Source organism: Eleginops maclovinus, chromosome 17, assembly GCF_036324505.1.
Source record: "Eleginops maclovinus isolate JMC-PN-2008 ecotype Puerto Natales chromosome 17, JC_Emac_rtc_rv5, whole genome shotgun sequence".
NCBI lineage: Eukaryota > Metazoa > Chordata > Actinopteri > Perciformes > Eleginopidae > Eleginops > Eleginops maclovinus.
This window is the reverse complement of record NC_086365.1, coordinates 14703453-14723634: the sequence shown is the minus strand read 5'-3', so window position 1 is coordinate 14723634 and position 20182 is coordinate 14703453. Positions and strand designations below refer to the sequence as shown.

The following is a 20182-nucleotide window of genomic DNA, read 5'->3' as shown; positions in this document are numbered from 1 at the left end:
ACGCATATCGAACCTTATGGAGCCCCTGAAGTCCTGACAAGTCTAAAGCATACACCTCAGTATATAATCAACCAGTCCACTCCCAGTACAGCCTCAAACAGAACCACTAAAGACATTTTATGGTTCTTCCCAACGACGGGACACCAGCCTCTTCACGATAGCATGTGAGCTACATGTGTTGGAGGTGGGCGTACTGTATGTGTGACATCTGCGCACAAATGCACGATTTCCACAAACACTGAGAGAGGAGAGGATGAGCAGGGCCTGTTGTGTTGTCATGGATACTATGGCAGATATTATCTAAGGCTTCGGGCAAAATGTGCGGGGAATTGGTATCAATCATTACTCCTGCTTTTCATCCTCGGCTCAATATCTCTGCTTTCATCTGCAGCCTTTCAGAGCTCCTGTGGTGGATGCCTCTCTCTGAAACCCTTCAACAAAAACACCCACAGATAAGAGGATTTATTTTTTAATTGAAAGACATTTATTTAGACATTTTTCGGCCCATTTGAGCCACGAAAGCAAGTTTACGTTTCACACCAAAAGGATATAACCACTTTAAGCCTCGATTCATCGCCTGGCTTCAGGGATTCAGATATCATTTGGGTGTGAAACTCTGAAATTAGGTACAAAAATAATTGCACAGAAAGAAAGAAAATTGCATTGATAGCATGACAGAGAAGTACCTTGTTAACCAGTGAGTTTAAAGAGGCACGTATTGGGAGAGGATAAGAGCCACTGGCTACCATCACATCATGGACCGTAGGAAACATGGACGTAGTCTCCGTGACTTCACCCAGAGACCTGCTAATCCAACCACGCCCCTAACAATGTGTACATTTAACCTTTAAAACAATCAAATTATCTTTAAAAGTGGTGCAGAAATGTGCACCCGTACTGTCATGAATAAGGGAATTAGCTTTTGTAACATGTTGTAAATGTTTATATTGGGTATAAATTGGGCATTTCAAGCTGAAACCAGCGTATTAACTGCAGCTTTTGGCACTTCAACACGGGCTGTTGCCGTTTGTTTCACATGCACACAAACTATACTGCTGAGTTAGGTGTTAAGTGTCAAATCCTACCCACTAGCTGTTCCAATTAGCAACGGAAAAAACTGGTTTCAGAGACCTCTACTTGCCACAAAAATGTGCGATTTATTCAGACCATCAAGGAAAAAGCAAGAGCTGTATTCAATCGAGTCTCTCTATCGTTGCTCCCGACACAACCACTAAGCTTCATGCAAATGAATGCATATTGCATCTCATTAACTGGAGCAACTATTGGAGCTAATGCTAGCTACGTTCACTGGAAAAGAGTTGCACAAATTGAGAAAACACATTCACTGGTTTGCAAAGTTTGCCAGAAGGGATTGCATAGTGAGAGCGAGACTCTCCAGTTTATCGTTGATGGTGTCACTATGCTATACGTTGTGCAGTAAACACTGACTTTATATGATAAATTAAAGCATTAAAGGCTTGTTTTTACGTAAGGTTTTCCCCCGTGTCGTGTCTCCTAAAGCCAAAAGGACTCACTTAATAACCATATTAATATTATCGGACCTATAAATACACAGCATGTTCTGAATATGTGAATGAATTCTTTATGGTTACACTGATTATGATAGAAATGAAGACGATGCTAACATGGAAACAGCTGATCATTGTCTACAGCATGTAAACGCTCTGCACACAGCAGGTGATTAGCAGACAAACATGCAGCGTGAAAAGTGTTTGATTGTGTCCCTGCTGGACTGGCACAGTGTTCCCGCTCTGTGTGCACGACCGGACCCCCGCTGAGGACAAGAACAAACAAACAGAGGCAGGAGGTTGATCATAGACTACAGAAGGTTTCATGGTTTTCTATGTGAGCGTCAGAGAGGTGCTGCTAACAAAATATCAAGAGGATTGGGAGGAAAAGATGAAAGGCGGCAGAAACACACAAAGAAAACATGTTGGGTCGGTTGATTGCTACCCCATTAGCATTAGGTAATGTCACAGCTATTTAGCATTGTATTTGAAAACAATGCTAGCTAAATTAGCTCGGGTTTAATTCAGAATTTGGTTTAAAAACGTAGTAAAATAAAAGTAGATTTTTTCTAGCTGACTTTTCTTCTCGGATATGTAGTTTGTGGCTAAACGCTCAAAGACTCAGACTCAAGTGCTAAAATGAATTTGTACAGCTAGTAATTTAAAGTTATTTACTCTCCCCATTTGTCTGCTTTACTTTGTAGTACCTTTGTGTTGCCATGAGAAAAAGGCTTCCAGGGAGGGATCCAGTAGAAAGCAAGAGTGAGGCTGCTCAGGAAACTCTGATAGCATCCTGTAACCCCACAACGTAATGTCCCAAGCTAATAATATACCGACTAAGTGGGAGAAATGTGGTAGACAGGTTGTTAGTCTATGGATAGAGAACATGCAGAGGTTTGAGAAAACAGAAAAACAAACACAGACACTGAAGGAAATGTCGACTTCTCCGACCATCATTACAAATAAATCTCATTCTTTTATCCACCTGTGGACCTGCTGACACGGCAGCTCAAAGCGCGCTGATAATCTTCTCCTCCTCTCCGTGTCGCTCCGCTGACTTGATGTTGCAAAGCGGTAAAACACAAAGCAGAAACAAAGTCTGTGACACAGTGGGAGGTTTATTCCCAAAATAATCACCAAGAAAAGAGTTTTTTGTTTTTAAGTAGAAGACCTCCGACTGATGCTTCGCTGGCAGAGGAGACCACCAGCCAGGTTCTCCCCCCTGCTGTGGTTTCCTGCTCCTCTGAACAACAGCAGCAGTATAATATGCAAGTGCCTTTGTGCAAACTATGCAGATCGAAATCCGTACTGAGAGCTGTCTAAATTTAGGGAATAAAACGTCTTTAACGCATTTAGAAAAAACAAACAAAAAGGAGCAGAAAAAAGTTTCAAAACCATCGTGTGGTCGAAGGGAAGCAGAAAGCCCCCCCCTTACACGTGAGGGCGTCAGGAATGGTTTCCCCCGTCACCACCGATGCCTTATCGTGGCCTCAGTCCCCCACGTCGCTGTCCTGGTCTCCTATGACCCACAGGAAGTGGAAGCTGAGGGCCAGCAGGGCGGTGCCCAGCAGATCCCCCAGGGCTGTCAGGTAAGGGATGGAAAAACTGTCCGGGTCTTTGCCGCTCCGCCACATGGAGTGCACCATCCAGTCTGCGATACACAACAACAGCAGCACCTGGGGGGGAGAGGAATGAGGGTTTGAGAGTGGATCCACAATATAAAGATCTTTTGAGACGTACCGACCTGGGAACATTTGCCTCGGGTTACCCCCTCTGCCCCCCCCTTTTTAACTCTGCAGCGCTGTTTACTAATGGGAATGTTTGGACCCGTTTGCACGTGTCGACCACCGTACAGGTGAGCCGACAACATGGGATCACATTAAAGTATGTTGTGTTCAAAGGTTCAAATCTCTGTTCTGATTTCTTTTGACTTGTTCAGTGGTGTCTTTTCATTGCAATACCAAATAATAATACAGCAAAAGAAAAAAAGATCAGAACAAAAGAACAGCTAGAAAAGAAAGATGGAGACAATCTAGTGTTACCTAAGCATTCTGTGCGGGAACGCGGAAACACTTAAACTGTAGTTGGAAACGGAGAGGAAAGAGTAATGGACACCGCAGCAAACCGGGAGACGGGTTAAGAGAGTGTTATTCATAATTCAAGTTTCCACGCATGGACGAGACGGTGCTGAGAGTAAAAGAGAAGTCTATTAAAAGATAAGAACGGCTCTATAATTTACAGGAAATGAGCTGTCTGGAGTTGGCAGCGCAAACATTTTAAGAACAGTAAAGCATGGCAGTCATTGGGAGGTATTGACACGCTAAGAATACAGGCAGCGCTGATGGTGTCGAGAGGAGGAAGGATAGTTGATTTAATAATATATCACTTTTTAAACAGAATTACACCCTAATAGTGCACCTGCCAGCACTGTGAACCCTGAAATGTTGAGTAGCCCAAAGTGTTATGATAGAAATGTACAGTGCAGGTCCCCAGAACATAGAAACGGCCGGATGCTAACCTGCATATGTTGGGCAATTTGGTTTAGGTTTTGGAGGTTATTGAGGATGTTGAATCAGGGAAAAGTGATCATTTTGAAGAATTAGTCGGAAAGAAAATCAAAAGGACAAAAAGAGTGAATTTTTTAAAGAACATGATCCGGTCCACATGAAGAAGGAGTTAGAATAATGAAGAAGGAGTCAGAAAGCGAAAAAAAAATACAGAATTTTTAGGAAAAAGTGATCATTTTGAAAAGATAGTCGGAAATGTTTGTTTCGTGTCAACGCTGCCGGACGGATGCCTGGTCCAAAGACATATTTTCCCTACAGTCTGCACATGCTAATTAATGCAACTTGTGCCAATTGTGCAAATTGCCCAACATCTGCAGGTTAGCATCCTGCAGTTTCTATGTGCTGGAGACCCGTAGGATTCATTTCTAACATAAAACTTTAGGGTATCTCAACATTTCCAGGTTCACAAGAGGACACAAAAGGAGGTTTTGTGATGCAATTCCTTCCAAAAAACATGGCTTCCAGGTTTCCTTTCCAATGATTTTCACTCATGACACGATGAAAGGTGTCAGAACACCCTCTCAAACCTGCCTTTCCACAAGCCAGGGTGTCCCGGCTTTGTGTTTTATTCATGCTGACAGGGCGGACATCCTCTCAGTTGTTGTGATTGTTCCTCTTGTAGCATCACTTGCCTCAAACTGTCAACTACAATCCATCACTTACAGTACACAGCTTTCCATTCAGGAGCGTCTAGTTTCCCCTCAGGAAAACAAAGAAAGAGAGGAAGAAATCGAGATAAACTTGTGAAAGCAAAGGTTCTCAATTTCCTCCTTTTGGCACGACAAATGAGAAATGAAATATAACAGAGAGACGATTTCTCACACGGTGCCTTTCTCCGTCTCTGTGCTTGGATTCCTAATCACATCTGAGTGGCGGAGGAGACGGCGCGTCTACAACATAAAGCTGCCTGATCTCCGGAGATGGCCGTGTTTGTTTGCATTTCCTTTGTGTCAATTTCTCAATTTACAAAGCTCTGAGGTGGCAGGAATGTGCGGCTGAAAATCACTTTCTGTTGTGGATTCCGGGGAGCACAAAGGGTTGAAAGCAACTCATCTGTATCTCTGACATAAAAGCTAGGATCATTTACGAGTCTACAAAAACCTGTTGGTAAGGCAAGCTTTCAGAAACACGTTTTAATATTATCCTATTCCTGTGGAGGTGCTCCAAGCGTTCAACTGTGCAAACTTTGTGTATCACATTAAACTTTTAAAGACACCCTAACACTGCTCAGCAGGGAATAACACCAGGAGACGGGATTTAGAGAACTCTTCAAAGTTATCCGAGCCATTTATTCATTTCTGTCTGATGTATGCACTTCACTTTGAAAAGTAGGAACATCTAAACATGTCCTCAGTTATTTTATATAGAGTTACCGCCTTAAAGGGGTCCTATTGTGCTTCTTTGGGGGGGGGTTTAGAGCATGTAAATGGTCTGCAAAGGCTCAAATGTGCAGACCTAGAATTCAGAGGTTGAAAAGAGGAGCTGAAACCTGAAAATGAGCCCCTTTAAGTGATGCTATAACGCCTGCATTGACTCAAATATAATCCCTATGTTAAGCGTCTCTCTTTGTATCCAATTATACACAAACCTCAATCAACATGTGCTTAAAAAATCCTGCCTGAAACTAAACACTCACCTACTGTCACTCTACTTCAGAACACTGCAGGTATTTTTCCTCTGGGGAAATATAATTGGATTCCTCTGCAGTCTTCAAAAATAACAGCCATCTCAAAAGCTTGTTCTGCAGACCATGAGAAGCCCATTCACAGAGTTCAAAACCTAATCCAGTTTGTGACTTGAATGCTATGATGCTCAGGAGGGACACTGAATACACACACACACACACACACACACACACACACACACACACACACACACACACACACACACACACACACACACACACACACACACACACACACACACACACACACACACACACACACACACACACACTCTTTTAGTAGACTCCTAAATCAGCTTCTTATTATTTGTAGTAATTGGCTCTTTATTAGTCGTTATGAAGCACTTTATAAAGCCTGCTTCTGCATGACCATCGTCCAGGAATAGAATATTGGTTGCATAGAAACATTTGGGTCATTTGAACATGATTAAACCTATCTTTTTTTTAAAATAAATGTTGACTTTAGGGCTCTTTGGAGAGTCACAAGACGGGGAAACAACCCTACGCACACACCACTGGAATCTAAATCTACATACCGTAAATAATGATATATGTTATTTAGAGGAGCCTTCCAAAGCACACCTTACAGCTCATCAAATATTCTTTAAAAACGGTACAGAAGGACAGTAACATGTAGCACTACAGTGAGTAGTCTGATCTGAACAGGGGGGTTTTGAGGAGGGACTGTCGGATGTGTGGGGGGGAGGGAGTTCCAGAGTCTGGGAACAGCTAAAAGCCCGATGAGGCGAGGGGTGGGGACGGTTAGAGGAACAGCAGAGGATGAGCAGAGGGAGCGAGAGAGGGGAAGCTAAGCAGCATTTGAATGTGGATTTGAAACGTAAACGTCATTGGTAGGAAAGATCTTCTATCCGTACGGCTCTATAGGCCGACCTGTCTCTGGGATTCATCCAGATCAGAGTATCCAAGTCTTTGGAGATTAACAGCGGAAAACAATTGACGATCATCCTTTGAAAATGCTTATTTTAGCCTGGGTTCTGCCACATCAGACAATCAGACGTTTATAATAGATACGGTGGGTGTCTGATCTCAGAGAGCCGTGTTATACTGTGCACAGAGCGGCGAGATGATGAGCGTTACCTCTCTGCTCCTGATCTGTCGAGATAACGCTGAGAGCATCTGATACCCATCCTTCAGTGGAAGCGAGAGAAACGGAGCTATGAATGGTTTGTATTTCACCATCTATTGAACTCATGCCTTAGATTTATCAAATGTTAATTAACTTAATGCATATTCATCAGGGGGGAACTTAGTGTGACCTCAGCAAAGTTTCTGTAAAACTACTCTTGCTGGTTTCTTCCTCACACCCATGTGGGACTATATTTTGCATTGCCTCTCTCTTTGTCTGCAAACAACACATCCATGATTTCTTGTGCATTGTCTTCATGTTTCTCCTCTGGCTTGTCCTCAGTGTTATTTTTACTTGTATTTCAAGCCAAACCATCACCCAACGTGTGCCAAAATAAGCAGAACTCGGGACAATTTAACTGCTCTCTCCTCTTTCTCTCAGACGGTCCCGAGGCTCGCCGAGATATGACAATGAGTCGGAGTGTTTCAATTTCTCCCCTCATTTTCCACGGCTTTTACTTTAAATGGAGTATTATTAAACCCGCAGCATGTGCAATTTCCGCTTATCTCTGATATTAAAGACACAGACGGTGACAGAGCGGCTTTATCAAACTCCACCACGCTGCAGAAATATTCCCCAAATTGTTTCTGACCCCATGTCGGGCACACAGATAAAATATATTAAAAAAGGTGTGCATATAGTCGATCTCAAGGGAATCCACAGGCAATTTGATATTTAAAATGCATGTCAGGTGTGGATTAAACACGTAGTTCTTAACTTTAGGAGCATTAAATGAAATAATCTGCCTTTCAGTTTTCAGTAATACACCACGTCGGGGTCTTCTGAGGGCGCTGACGGAGGTTTTTGACGGGCATAAATAATGCCGCTGTCTTCCTCATTCGACCCAGCCACTTTGATTTCTCTCTTACCGCAAAACCATCTATTCCAGAAATGGAAGTCATGAAAAACAAATGTTCTCCATGAGGCCAGAGATTATAAATCACTTTTGAAGCAGACCCTCAATTCTCACACTTCAAATGTCAAGCTTCTGTGTTCGTTCGGACACGATGATGAGAGCGGCACAATGTTCATTACTATCATTAGTGCCGGGAGATAAATAGAGAGGCTGCCTGGAGCTGCAGATACTGTACTGATGATCCTCACACTCACACTCACACACACTCACACACACTCACACACACTCACACACACTCACACACACACACACACACACACACACACACACACACACACACACACACACACACACACACACACACACACACACACACACACACACACACACACACACACACACACACACACACACACACACACACACACACACTTCAGAGACATAAAGACATCAGTAAGAGACGATCGGGTGGTCTCCTTTAAGGGATAGTTTGGAGGTTTTGAAGTAGGGTTGTTTGATGCTTTCCACAGTCAGAGATGAGTGGATCTACAGTAGACGGAAATGGAAACGCAGGAGTAACGGCGCAAGCTGCAAACGTTTTAAAGCTACATAACGAAAGGGGAGTTTGGATTGACCAAATAGATACGTTTCCCCTGTGTCCGGCGAGGTAAAGGTAGTGTTCTTTCAATGACAGTCAATGTCAGTAGCTTTTGCAAGAGACAGAAAGAAAAATATCACAGTCAGTTCTTTGTCGGAGAGGTAAAGCAGTAAATAGTCTACATTTATACAGTTTAAGGCTTACACACCTTTTGTTCTTGGGAGTGTAAAGGTCAGAATTGCTACCATTTATCCTGAAAAGGGCAAATATCCGACGCAGAATCAATAGATAGTGCATGATACGTGTGTACAGGTGATTTACTCACTCAGAAAACAGTCATTTTACTACAGAAATACACAGATTAAGTAGGTGTATGTGCGCTTGTGTAGTACAGCTTTTTCCTGGTGCTTTACAAGTATGTTAGCAAAACAAACAAACCTCCAGGAGAGGACCCTCCCCCAGTACAGAGAAGCAGAGGGGAGTTACGGCTCTGAAGCGGAACGATGTACTGCTGTGGACAGGAACAGCACTAAAACAGAATTCCAGTCAATAATCCTCCCATAATAACCTTGCTGCTCCGTGCAGAAACAATCATTCATATTCAGACAATCCCCCACCCTGAGACAATGAACAAAGACAACAAACCAGTTCATGAATTATTCTGCCGGACTTGTGAAGCCGGTGGAATATTTTAAAAAAGCGTTGATTATTTGATCTGTTTCCCCTCTTTAGCGCTCGCTGTGAAACCCTCATGTCTCCATGAGCATCTGACGTTCTATCTGGCACTCTGTCACCCTTTAAAGCAGCTCCACTGGCGATGGAGTTAATTGATTTGGAGAGTGTCCAACCCCTTAGTGGTCGGGATTACATCCCGATGTTCCCTGTCCACATTCAGGATTTAGGGGGAGCCTTAAAAAGCTTTCGAGCAAAGCGTGCATCCAATATATTGAGACAAAACAGCTGAATTCTTGGAACCCATCACAGAACAGAGTGCATCTGTACAAGTCATTCATCATGCGCACGTTGTTCCTTCATTATAATCTTAACGGCTGCCAAAACACAAACGTGGAGCCCTCAGGCATCACCTGAGACTACAGCGCTCAGAGTGTTCGCTCACGCCTCTCCTCATTCACCACGCGGTGTAGCAAACACAGATTGATCTTTGACAGGTACTTATTCTCACTGACAAGCAACTAATGTTTCTACTTCTGAATAATAGCAGAAATCCACAGTGCAGGTAAGCCTGTGCAGATCAACAAATCCCAAACAAATCATAAATATACTTTCTTCTCTCGTGTTCAAACTTTAGAGTCTTCAGACAGACTTGGAAGTAGTTTTTAAATCAAATATTCCAAACACTTTCCAATCTCTTCTCCACATCTCATCCCCCTCACTGCATGGTGCTCCATTAGAATGTGGGATATCAGGGAAAGTCTGTGTCACACTCGCTCTGATTTATTCAGAAACATAGCCTTCGCAGCGTAAGGGTGCATTTGTATTTGTAACATTAAATAAATGAGCTGATGAAGAAAATCTAGCACACATAACTACAACAATTCTAAAGATGTACCACCTGGAAGTCTCCAGACAGTGACTCAAAGATTGGGGTAACTTTATACAATTACTAAGACATACATTTCTTAAAGATGCATTATGTTTTCTGGCCACTTCAACAAAACAAGCTGAAATAACACAACGTTTGCAAACCAGAAGCACCTCAAATATATCTCTGTAAAGTTTGGGGAGCAGCGGAGTCAGGGGATAATTCTCTGGGGGTTCATTACTACTGAAAAAATCGATGTGTGCAGCTTTAAGTAAAGTGCAGGGGTCTGCTTTTTTCCTAATGCCATATTTTTTGACTGAAAATCATCTGGAAATGGGAAATTCTCTTTAAAGCAGCATAAAGGTCAAATGCCAAAGATGAAATATTAGCAGAAGATAGATTGAGACATAGAGCTTCAATACTTGAATGCAGAATAAGGACCAGGAAAAGTAGAACAGGCTACTTTTAGAATAGCTGATCAGCTGCTTCATTACTGCTCATGTGCTCACCTGCAGCATGGCAGCAGCCAGGTAGACGGACATGAAGATGGGCGTCAGGGTGGTGTGTCCGCTCTTCATCAGGTGGATGGTGTAGAGGAAGATCAGGTGCCCGGGGATCACCAAGAGGAGGAGCACCTGAGCAGAGCGGTGATTGGCTCCTGAGAAAAAAATATAAAGGCTTGTTTACGTCGTTTCACCTCGATTAGAAAATGGGAAACCTTCTTCAGTTTAAAAAAAACGCCCTTTAATGATTACAGGATTCATTCCGTTTATTTGGAGTTGTTTCTATTTGCTTCCACGTCTGAAAAAAACAGAGAAGAAGAAGAAGAAGAAAGAGGAGGAGGAGGAGGAGAAAATCAAAGAGTAGGAGAAGAAGAAGGAAGAGGAATAGGAAGAGGAGGAGGAGGATGAGAAGAAAGAGGAGGAGGATAAGAAGAAGAAGAAAGAGGAGGAAAAGGAGAAGAAAGAGGAGAAGGAGAAGAAAGAGGAGAAGGAGAAGAAGAAGAAAGAGGAGAATAAGAAGAAGAAGAAAGAGGAGAATGAGAAGAAGAAGAAGAAAGAGGAGGAGGAAAAAGAAGAAGAAAGAGAAGGAGGAAGAGGACAGGGAGGAAGAAGAAGAGGAACAGGAGGATGAGGAGAGGAAGAGGATGAGAAGAAGGAGGAAAAGAAACAGGAGGAGGAGGTGGAGAAGGAGGAGGAGGTGAAAAACAAAGAGGAGGAGGAGGAGAAGAAGAACAAGGAGGGGGAGTGGGAAAATGAAGAAGAGGAAGAAGGACAGGAAGAGGCGGATGAGGAGAAGGATTGTTCTGACTGTGAACTGACTTCCCATTTTAAGATTTTAGGATCTTGAATCTTCAGAAATGTAAATCCTTTTTATCTTCCTGACAGCGTTTTCAATTCAGAAATGTAAATCCAGACCTACGAAATGTATGGAGTCATACAGACGCCATAAAACTAAATATAAATCTGTACAAAATCACACTGAAGCTAAACCGCTACGGCTGACCTATCAGAGATCACTCAGTACTGACCTGTTCCCCAGAAGGTGCGGCAGGGGTAGTAGCAGCCCTTGGCCTCCTCAGGAACCTCCCCAGGAGCGCAGTGGAAGTGCAGGTGAGTGGAGAACCTGCTGGCCTGAATCGCTACCAGGTTCCCCCCGATTCCTGCAGAGGGGAGGAGAGCCGATGAGGGGGGGAGCAGAGCATTAAGGTTTATGTGAAGTCAATGAGGAGACAGAGACAGAGGCAGGTAAATACGGTTATTTAGTGCCGCTTCTCCAGGGGGAGGAGAGACCACCAGCCAATAATGCACTGGGGCGGATTGGTTTGTTGGTTACACATTAAAACTCCTCTGGAGGGACAGCATGAAACTGAGATAGGACATTGTAATTGGTTCTTTTCACAGTGGACGTGATCGCAGGGGTTGTTCTCTTTATTTGTAAAACTTTGAGATTGCAAGATTTGGCTCCCCGAGGACCCCTCCTTAGCCATCTTGTGAGAGTTTGAAAGTGGGGGGGTATCTTCTAGACACAACCGGAAGCAAAAACAGAAACGGTGGATGGAAGCACACATTTAAATAGCATTTTCTTTGGGGATTTGGTGAAAAATGGCGCGATATTTGGACAGAAAGCTGGTTTGAAGTGTCCGATTATTGCAGATTATTAACCTTCTCTTCAACTTTCTTTGTGTTATATACTGTAATGTGCTCCAGTGTCTAATATGTCCTTTCCTTACACAAGTCTTTTGGGGGAAACGCGAGAAGCCCAAGAGGTTTGCATCAGCTATTGCTTTTTGGAAGCGCTCCGAACTGACCTCATAACGTCCTGCTAATGAGACCTTTATTTCATCTTTGAATTTAGCCTTCAAAAGTGATTTCAAATGTTGCCAAAACTGAAAGAGATCTCAGTTATTTCCCTAGTCACGCATATAAATGTGGAACGCCATCTGTACTGATAAAAAAAAAGAGGAAACGGGGCCACTTTATATTCACATACAGCCGCTATCACACCTTCACTCTAACAAGCAACACACTGAATCCCTTCCTCCTGTCTTTCATCCCTGCAGCCACAGAGAGCCCTGCAGGAGACACACACATCAACAGCGGACTCTCTGACAGGCGGGCTCAGGAAGCAGATAACGTCTTGTGGAAAGAGACGTTACTCAGAATCATACAAATAATGTAGGGTGAACAGATCTCGTGGTTGGTGGTTCACAGTTGCTGCAAGTGCCCGTGTGTTTTAAACCACAGAGGAAACACACCAGGCTACCGTGGTGTGAGTCTATTAAATTAGACCCAGCCACCACCTCGGGGTGACGGCCACTTATTTCAATCTATTGTGGCTCTGTGTCCGCCTGGTGACACTTTATTGGTGCGTAACCAGCACTCCCACAGGGCCTGTAAACAGACAGAGCTTCATGATGAGGATTCACGCTTGCTGCACCCCCGTCTGTCTGCCTGCTTCACACTCCTGCCCTCACCAGCTGAAATATGCCACGGATCCAATGTGGCTCTTTAAAGGGGAAAGATCGACTTGTATTTGTTTTCTTCCCGAGATTGAGACGGCTATCTATGAGTTAAATACAGATTAAGGAAGTGGATGAATGCTGGAGGCACTGGGAAACAACTTGTTTACGTATCCATTTATATCTATTGGGCTGTCACATGTGCTATCTCTGTATTCAAAGCTTCACTTAGGTATTTAAATGTCTGTCTTAGTACTTAAGGACATCAACATGCTAATAAAGTCATTCCTGGAGGAAAATCTGCAGTTTTAATTAATCAATCAGATTAAATTAGCCATTTTTCAACTAAATTGACCTTTTTTTAAGATGCAATGTGTAATATTTGCTAAATGTGAGTTTTCTGAGCTCGCTTCATCAACAGAGAAAAGAGAAAGAGGGTTACTGTGTTGACGTATAGTCTTCTGTTACAGAGCTATGAAATTAGCATGCTAAATGACTAGCCGTGGAGCAGCCTTGCAGTCTTGTTGTTCCTTGGTTTGTTAAGTGAATTACATTAAAAGCGGCAGCGATGATTAAATGACCGCACCCTTGCCAAGTCTAATCAGCTGTTTATTAGAAATATGGCCGACCACCCGTTAGCAGTTAGCTTTAGCTCCCTTAAAAGCAAATTTAGACCCAAAACTTTTGGACATTTGGATGTGTTTTGTTAACATGGTTTTCAAATTAGAATTATTTGGTACTTGGCTTTTGACTTTCTGGCTATTTGTCTTTACTGGCTTTTGGGAGGGTGTTGTTACAACCTCAGCAGGGGGCCGAAGTAAACCGGAGGATGTTTGGGAGCAATCTGGCTTATTCAGGTCACTGGATCTGACAAGAGGGATGAGGGTGAGGAGGTCTGGGCTGCAGTGAGGATACATGGGGAGGGGTCAGTGGTGCTCCTCTCGGGTGGGGGGGGAGACACAGGAACTGTCTGCCTGCTTATCTTATCACAACCCCTTTCCTGTCGTCTCCCCGAGGCTTAATTTCATGTTGAGAGACACGGACAGAAGAGGAGACGGACGTGTGTGAGCGAGATGTAAAGCAGCTTATCTTTTACAGAAGGAGAGGAAAATATGGCGAGCAGATATTAAAGACTCCGCTGTCGAGCAACATGCATCACATATTGTGATAAATGCACGTACAGAAAGTCGGATCAAAGAGGCTGTGAGTAAGAAACGTCTGCCCTATATCCAGTCTTATATATACTGAATCCAACTCAATACAAGAGAGTACAGGAGGAAATTAACTGGCTCCTCAATACCTGGATCAAACACACCTGAATTTAAATATGAATTCCCTTTAAGCAACAGCAGAATCCTAGTATTAAAACCCGTTAATGGAGGCCAAGACAGCACGCTTTGTCCCTCCATCTTTCATTTAACCTGCTTGTTCTTATCGAGACACATCTCCTTCCCCACTGCTTTCTCATCAAACCGTCATTTCACACTCTTTCATTATATTCCAACAGAACCCCCGGTGCTTTTAAATTAGCTAAAAGACACGCGTAGACCCCCTCCCTGTTTCAATTTAATGCTATAAATTGGGGACTGTTTGCTCAGACCTGGGGTTTTTCTTTTACACAAAATAAAGCATCCTCACCCCGTCAGCCAGACACAAGGTGTTGACTCCCCGTCTGTTTTTGTCGCAACAGTAAAAACAATTAGAGGCCCGTCCTGCATCTCGTTAAGGGTGCCTCATTAACGCCTTTTAATTGAAAGCTTATCTCGTGTAGGTGCCAGGGCCTCGGCAACCATGCCAGTTAGCAGCGTGGAAAAGGGAAATGGAAGAGGACCAGTTTTATGAAGTAGAAACAGACGGGACTGTGGCTGACTGCCTAAATCAGTCTCATTAAGTAACTTATTTATGGTAATGAGCGCCGGAGCCTTTATTTAGTAACCTCCAGCTACCGAGGGACTGTCGACTGTGAGAGGAAAAGGAAGCGGCTGTGCTCAGTCACACCTGGGAGCTGCACAGCACAGCCCTAATCAGCTCTATGGCAAGCCATCCATCTTGTGTGTAAACACTGAGTCTGGAGCGCAGCGCGGAGGCTCTACGGCTGCATTAATTGCAAAACTGAGAGGGATAAACAAGATAAACAACAGGCACAGTTTCTCTGTATCTTCAGCGTCTAACGGTTTGTCTCCATCTGCGTCTAAATAAAACTATCGCTGAGACAGATTGTCATTAAGAAGCCTTTTAAGTAACAACTCTATTTTACACATGTTCACATCCCAACACTTCAGTAGTCTTTGACAAATCCCAGAGAGAAGTCTAAAAGTGGATATATCCGGAGCAGTGTGCAGCTCGCAAGAGGCCTATTATGCTTATTTTGGGGGGGGGGGGGTTTCTTTCTCCTGTAATGTATTATATAGGTTTGTGTGCATGTAAATGGTCTGCAGAGGCTAAAATTGGACTTCAATTGGCTAGCGCTCCAACACATTGTACGTGATGTGGCTAAGGGGCGGGACTTCTTGACCAATCACAACAGAGCCGGCCAGCTAACCAATCAGAGCAGACTGGGCTCTGGTTTCAGACAGAGGGTGAAAAGAGGTGCTGCAGCACAGGCAGTATGAGGAAAACAAAGAGCTTTCTGAACATTAAAATGAGCATAAAATGTCCGATTTAAACACGACGTTGACACAATTCAAATTCTATATTTCCATAAGAGCCAGAGGATGTAGCTACAACTTCTTGGTCTGTAAACTGACGCCATTGGACTTATACTGGGGCGCCATAGATGTGAAAATAACCCGACAATCGGGGTAAGTCGAGTCATTTCTGCTTCATGGCCAGGGAGCGACTTTAAGATTAATGAATGGGGCTCTGTCCCCATCTCTGCATTCACTCTTTTTTAAATCTGAGCTCGAGATAGTGTTGAACTGCAGGAACAATGGGAGTGCTTATTGGTGGGTTTGTTGGAGGCATTGGTGCAGATTCATTACGTGCTAAAACCAGTCTACAATAACGCCAATGCTTTTGATGGTTAAGAAGTCATCTATTCTATATATTTCTACCTCTAGAGACGGATTTAGGTAATATTTCTGATCTAAGTTTGCTTTGAATGTTAACTTTAATGAATGAGTCTCTTATTTAACAACACAGGTATGCTTCATGTTCTATATTTGGAGAATTAACTCGTAGCTGCCGCATGCAGGAAATAAAGAAGATTTTCAGAGGACGAGCAAACCACTGTATTTGCAGATTGGCTCACAAACCAAACTGGTGTTCAAAATACTTCAGAGTGTTTGAACTAAGTTATTTTGGATTACGCAGGATGTCACCACCTGCTTTAATTAAGCGTTTGTGGACACGTGTCAGGCATTTTGTCTCATGTGCATCCACAGTGTTGGTGCTGAGGGAGGAGGAGAAATAGAATTGCAAATAGTTTCGCTCAAATTATTCTAAAACTGGTGGAGCTGTGATTCCAAACACATTCCTAGGATTTACTCAGGCTGCACTACGCCCCCTTGTGGCTGCTCGTGGTAATGATGTATATAAAGTACTGTATGTGGACATAAACCAAAGTATGGACAATTTAAACTCAGACATTATGATGGGGCTCAAGGACAGGATGATGGGTCAGAGTTTTTGCATTTTTCTGTTACGTTTATATCCCTGTTATGGATGTCTGACCTAAATGGCATGACAATACGTACATCAGATAATTAATAAAACCCTAAAAAGTCAATTTATGGTGGCGATAGATACAGATCAAGTCAAGGAACCATTCAAGGAATCTTTAGGAATAGCGATCATGGAAGTCTGTAAGTCATTTCAAGGCAATCTATCCAATAATTGGTGAGATAATTGAATTTATAGCAAAGTGTTAGACTAAGAGAACAATCAGGATCCCTACAGCCACACCCAGAGGTGGAGGAAGTGCTCAGATCCTACTTAAGCAAAAGTATTAGCATCCACATATTCTTAAATTACCAAAACTAAAAGCACTCTTTATGCAGGATGGCCCATTTCTGAATAATATGTAGTATCACCGGATTATAATTGGGATTTCTTTACAGCTAGTAAAGATGGAAGTGAGTTTACACTGCCAGGTATCTTTATTGATTATACTGCATTAATACAAACATTATATTAACCTGCAAAGTAACTACTCACTAAAGCAGTCAGATAAATGTAGAGGAGTAAAAAGTGCAATATTTGCCTCCAAAATGAAGGGAAGTACAAGTATAAAGTAGCATGCAATGGAAATACCCGAGTAAAGTACACATAACTCAGAATTATACTTGAATAAATGTACTTTCCACCGCTGGATATACGCTTAATGGTGTCATTATGGCTAAAAATACCGACCCTCTAGAACAAAAAATGTCCAAATCACTTCAAACTAAGTTGAAATTCACATAGTAAAACCAACCAGGGTAATTCCCGGTCTTTTCAGAGCGATGTTAGGCTGTATTCTGTCATTATGAGAGCATGAGACAAGTTGTTCTGGACTGTCAGACATGCTTGTACAGAGGTATGCTATGGAGGACGAGGAATGTTTAAATTAAAGGCCATGTTCACTTACACCCAATCTTGGAGGGTAAATGGAGGGATCCCTGAACACAATCCTGCTCCACACAGAGGGGAAGTACAGGCCGCTGGATTAGAGCCATGTACAGAAGCTTAGAGGTTTCATTACATATGTATATCTCTTATTCTACATCCCTGGATTTAGGAAGCTATTTTATTAACAGAGACACCTTGGAGCCAATCACAGCGAAGGAAAAGCAGGTTGTGACTCACCGTTGATGACCGGGGTGTACACCACGATGCCTGCCAGGTTTGGGTCGGACACCGTCTTGTCCAGGATGAGCCCCCCAATGCTGCAGAACACAAGAGAATGGGATCGTTAGCTGGTGTAACTTAGTGTGTGTGTGTGTGTGTGTGTGTGTGTTTGTCAAAAGTGGGCATGTAAAGACAAATATTGAATGAGTGAGAGTCACCGACAGCTTTGTCAGGGGGTGTGAGGAGTCCAATCAACAACGGATCATATGTAAAACCAAAGATATGATAATAGTTTTTTGTGCAAACTTACAAATATCTGCGGACACTCTACAAAGCGGGACAAAAACAGCTTTTTCCAGCAGTCAATGCTCAGATGAACAAGTGGTACAGACGCTGTGGAACAAACTGCTATTTACTTACTTATTCATTATTGCTTACATGCTAGGTGCTTATTAATTGGATTATATTTACTGTCCTCATCCCAAATTGTCTTGTCACAGCAGCAGAAAGTGAACATGTATTGCACAATAGTTAAAAATACAATACTATAATAATATAATTGACTTATTTATTTAGATTAAATGTACTTTATTCATCCCAAATTGGGTAGTTGTTTTGTCACAGCAGTGGAAATGTGTATAATAAATGTATTAAACATATAACCACATTTAAAGATAAACATAGACATTAGAAATATACAAATCAACAGAAAGAATGATAAGAATATCAATATATTATTATTAATTTACTTATTTATGAAACTCTTTTGATTGTTTATGTTTGTTCTAGTGGTTTTTATTGGGATGGAGCTATTTGCCTGCTGTCTGTGTGTTTAAACGATGGATTCCTGGTCTTTAAACTGTTCACCTAATCCACCTACAGGTATGAATAATTAACCCGGTAGACAGTATGAAAGTTACAATGGTTTTCAGCTGATGGTGCCTCTGTATTATTCTATTGTACACCTCTATGAAAGCTGGAGAAAGGCGGCATCCTCCAAACTGAGTGTTGAGAGGGAAACAAGACAACCCCCCCCCCCACTCCTGTCTGCCAGGCTGACGCTGCCGGAGGGTGCATGTGTTCGGGCGCTGCAATTTGTTTTGGGGATGAGTCATCAAGCAAACCAGACACTTGGAGCTGCAGTGAGCTGTTCTTTCCCCTTTGAAGACTAAACAAACACACACACACACACACACACACACACACACACACACACACACACACACACACACACACACACACACACACACACACACACACACACACACACACACACACACACACACACACACACACACACACACACACACACACACACACACACACACACACACACACACACACACACACACACACACACCTGCTGATGACCATGGCAGTGATGACTGGCTCCCATCCGGAGTACAGCAGGGTGCGGCTGGCCGGGTGTTTGGAGGAGATGACCATCCACAGAGGAGTCAGAGACATGAAGAAGGCGCAGACCAGTGAGGACACATACGGGTAGGTATCTGTGGAGGAGGAGGAGGAGGAGGAGGGTTAGTTATTTAACTTTAAAAGAGAAAGTTTGGAGCCCATCCAAGCATGCAGTAGGGAATTGGTAGGGGAGGGAAGTTTGATTAAATGCCTTTATATTAGGAATAAGCTCCTTTCTAATTAGTTCAACAAAAAAACAGAAGAAGGACAACTATATTAAAACATGTATTTATATTACCCAATATTACAAACTCCACATTCCTCTTAGGGGGTTTTATACGTTTGTACAGCATAAGATACTCTCTGTCCTAAGACCCTGGCATCGTACAAACTCCCAATGAAACTCCAGAATGATGAGGAAAACTCCCAAAGAAATCCCTGAATAAAAGAGGGACAAACTCCTAAATAAACAAGAACACATTGCTAAAAAAATCCCCAAAAAAACCCACAATAAATGGGCAAAAAGTCCAAAAGAAACCCCAGAATAAATGAGGAAAACTCCTGAAGAAACCAGAATGCAACTCATTGACAGCAAATCTGACATCCAGTTAGCATTCACAGGAAAAGCTGTCCATCAGCAGCACTCTAATACATTTCTCCTACAGGTTAAAGTGTTTACACGACCCTCTGACTCCCTGCATCGAGTGTCCCTGCGGCCGGGAATAAACCAATGGACGACAATTGATATTCCTCTCCGTCTCTGGTGAAACACTCTTAGCTTAAAGGCTCTGCCAGGAAACCCAACGGAGACGCTGCCAACTTCCTCCTCTAGCTGCGAGACGCTTCTTAATGCATGGGGAAGAAATGGTGGTGGCGATAAGTTATACTAGCCGCCATGCTTCATGACACAACGGCATCCCATTCATACTTCTATACAGGCAGTGGAAGATGAGTTTGAACTGTCTAATCTCATGTAGGTTGATAGAACTGTAACTGGTTGTGTTAAACAATAACTAATTGAAGTCCAAATAATCAATAAATGATTAAATAATGATGAATCCAAAGATTTAAAACCCTATTTCTTAGGGTGGGTTTTGTAGGTAGCATCCATCTGCT

At 42.8% G+C, this 20182-nt stretch overlaps 1 protein-coding gene across 2 annotated transcripts in view; it reads right to left on the bottom strand.

The window, feature by feature from the left end:
• Window positions 1-453: 453 nt before the first annotated feature.
• Window positions 454-20182, bottom strand: part of slc41a2b (solute carrier family 41 member 2b) — a 28028-nt gene continuing 8299 nt past the window's right edge. For both annotated transcript variants that reach the window (XM_063905660.1, XM_063905661.1), the window contains exons 7-11: window positions 19014-19161; window positions 17672-17751; window positions 11456-11587; window positions 10434-10582; window positions 454-3205 (exon numbers count right to left, since the gene is read on the bottom strand). In XM_063905660.1, the coding sequence (XP_063761730.1) occupies window positions 3020-3205; window positions 10434-10582; window positions 11456-11587; window positions 17672-17751; window positions 19014-19161 (695 nt within the window). In that variant the 3' untranslated portion in view covers window positions 454-3019. The remainder of the gene's footprint in view (window positions 3206-10433; window positions 10583-11455; window positions 11588-17671; window positions 17752-19013; window positions 19162-20182) is intronic.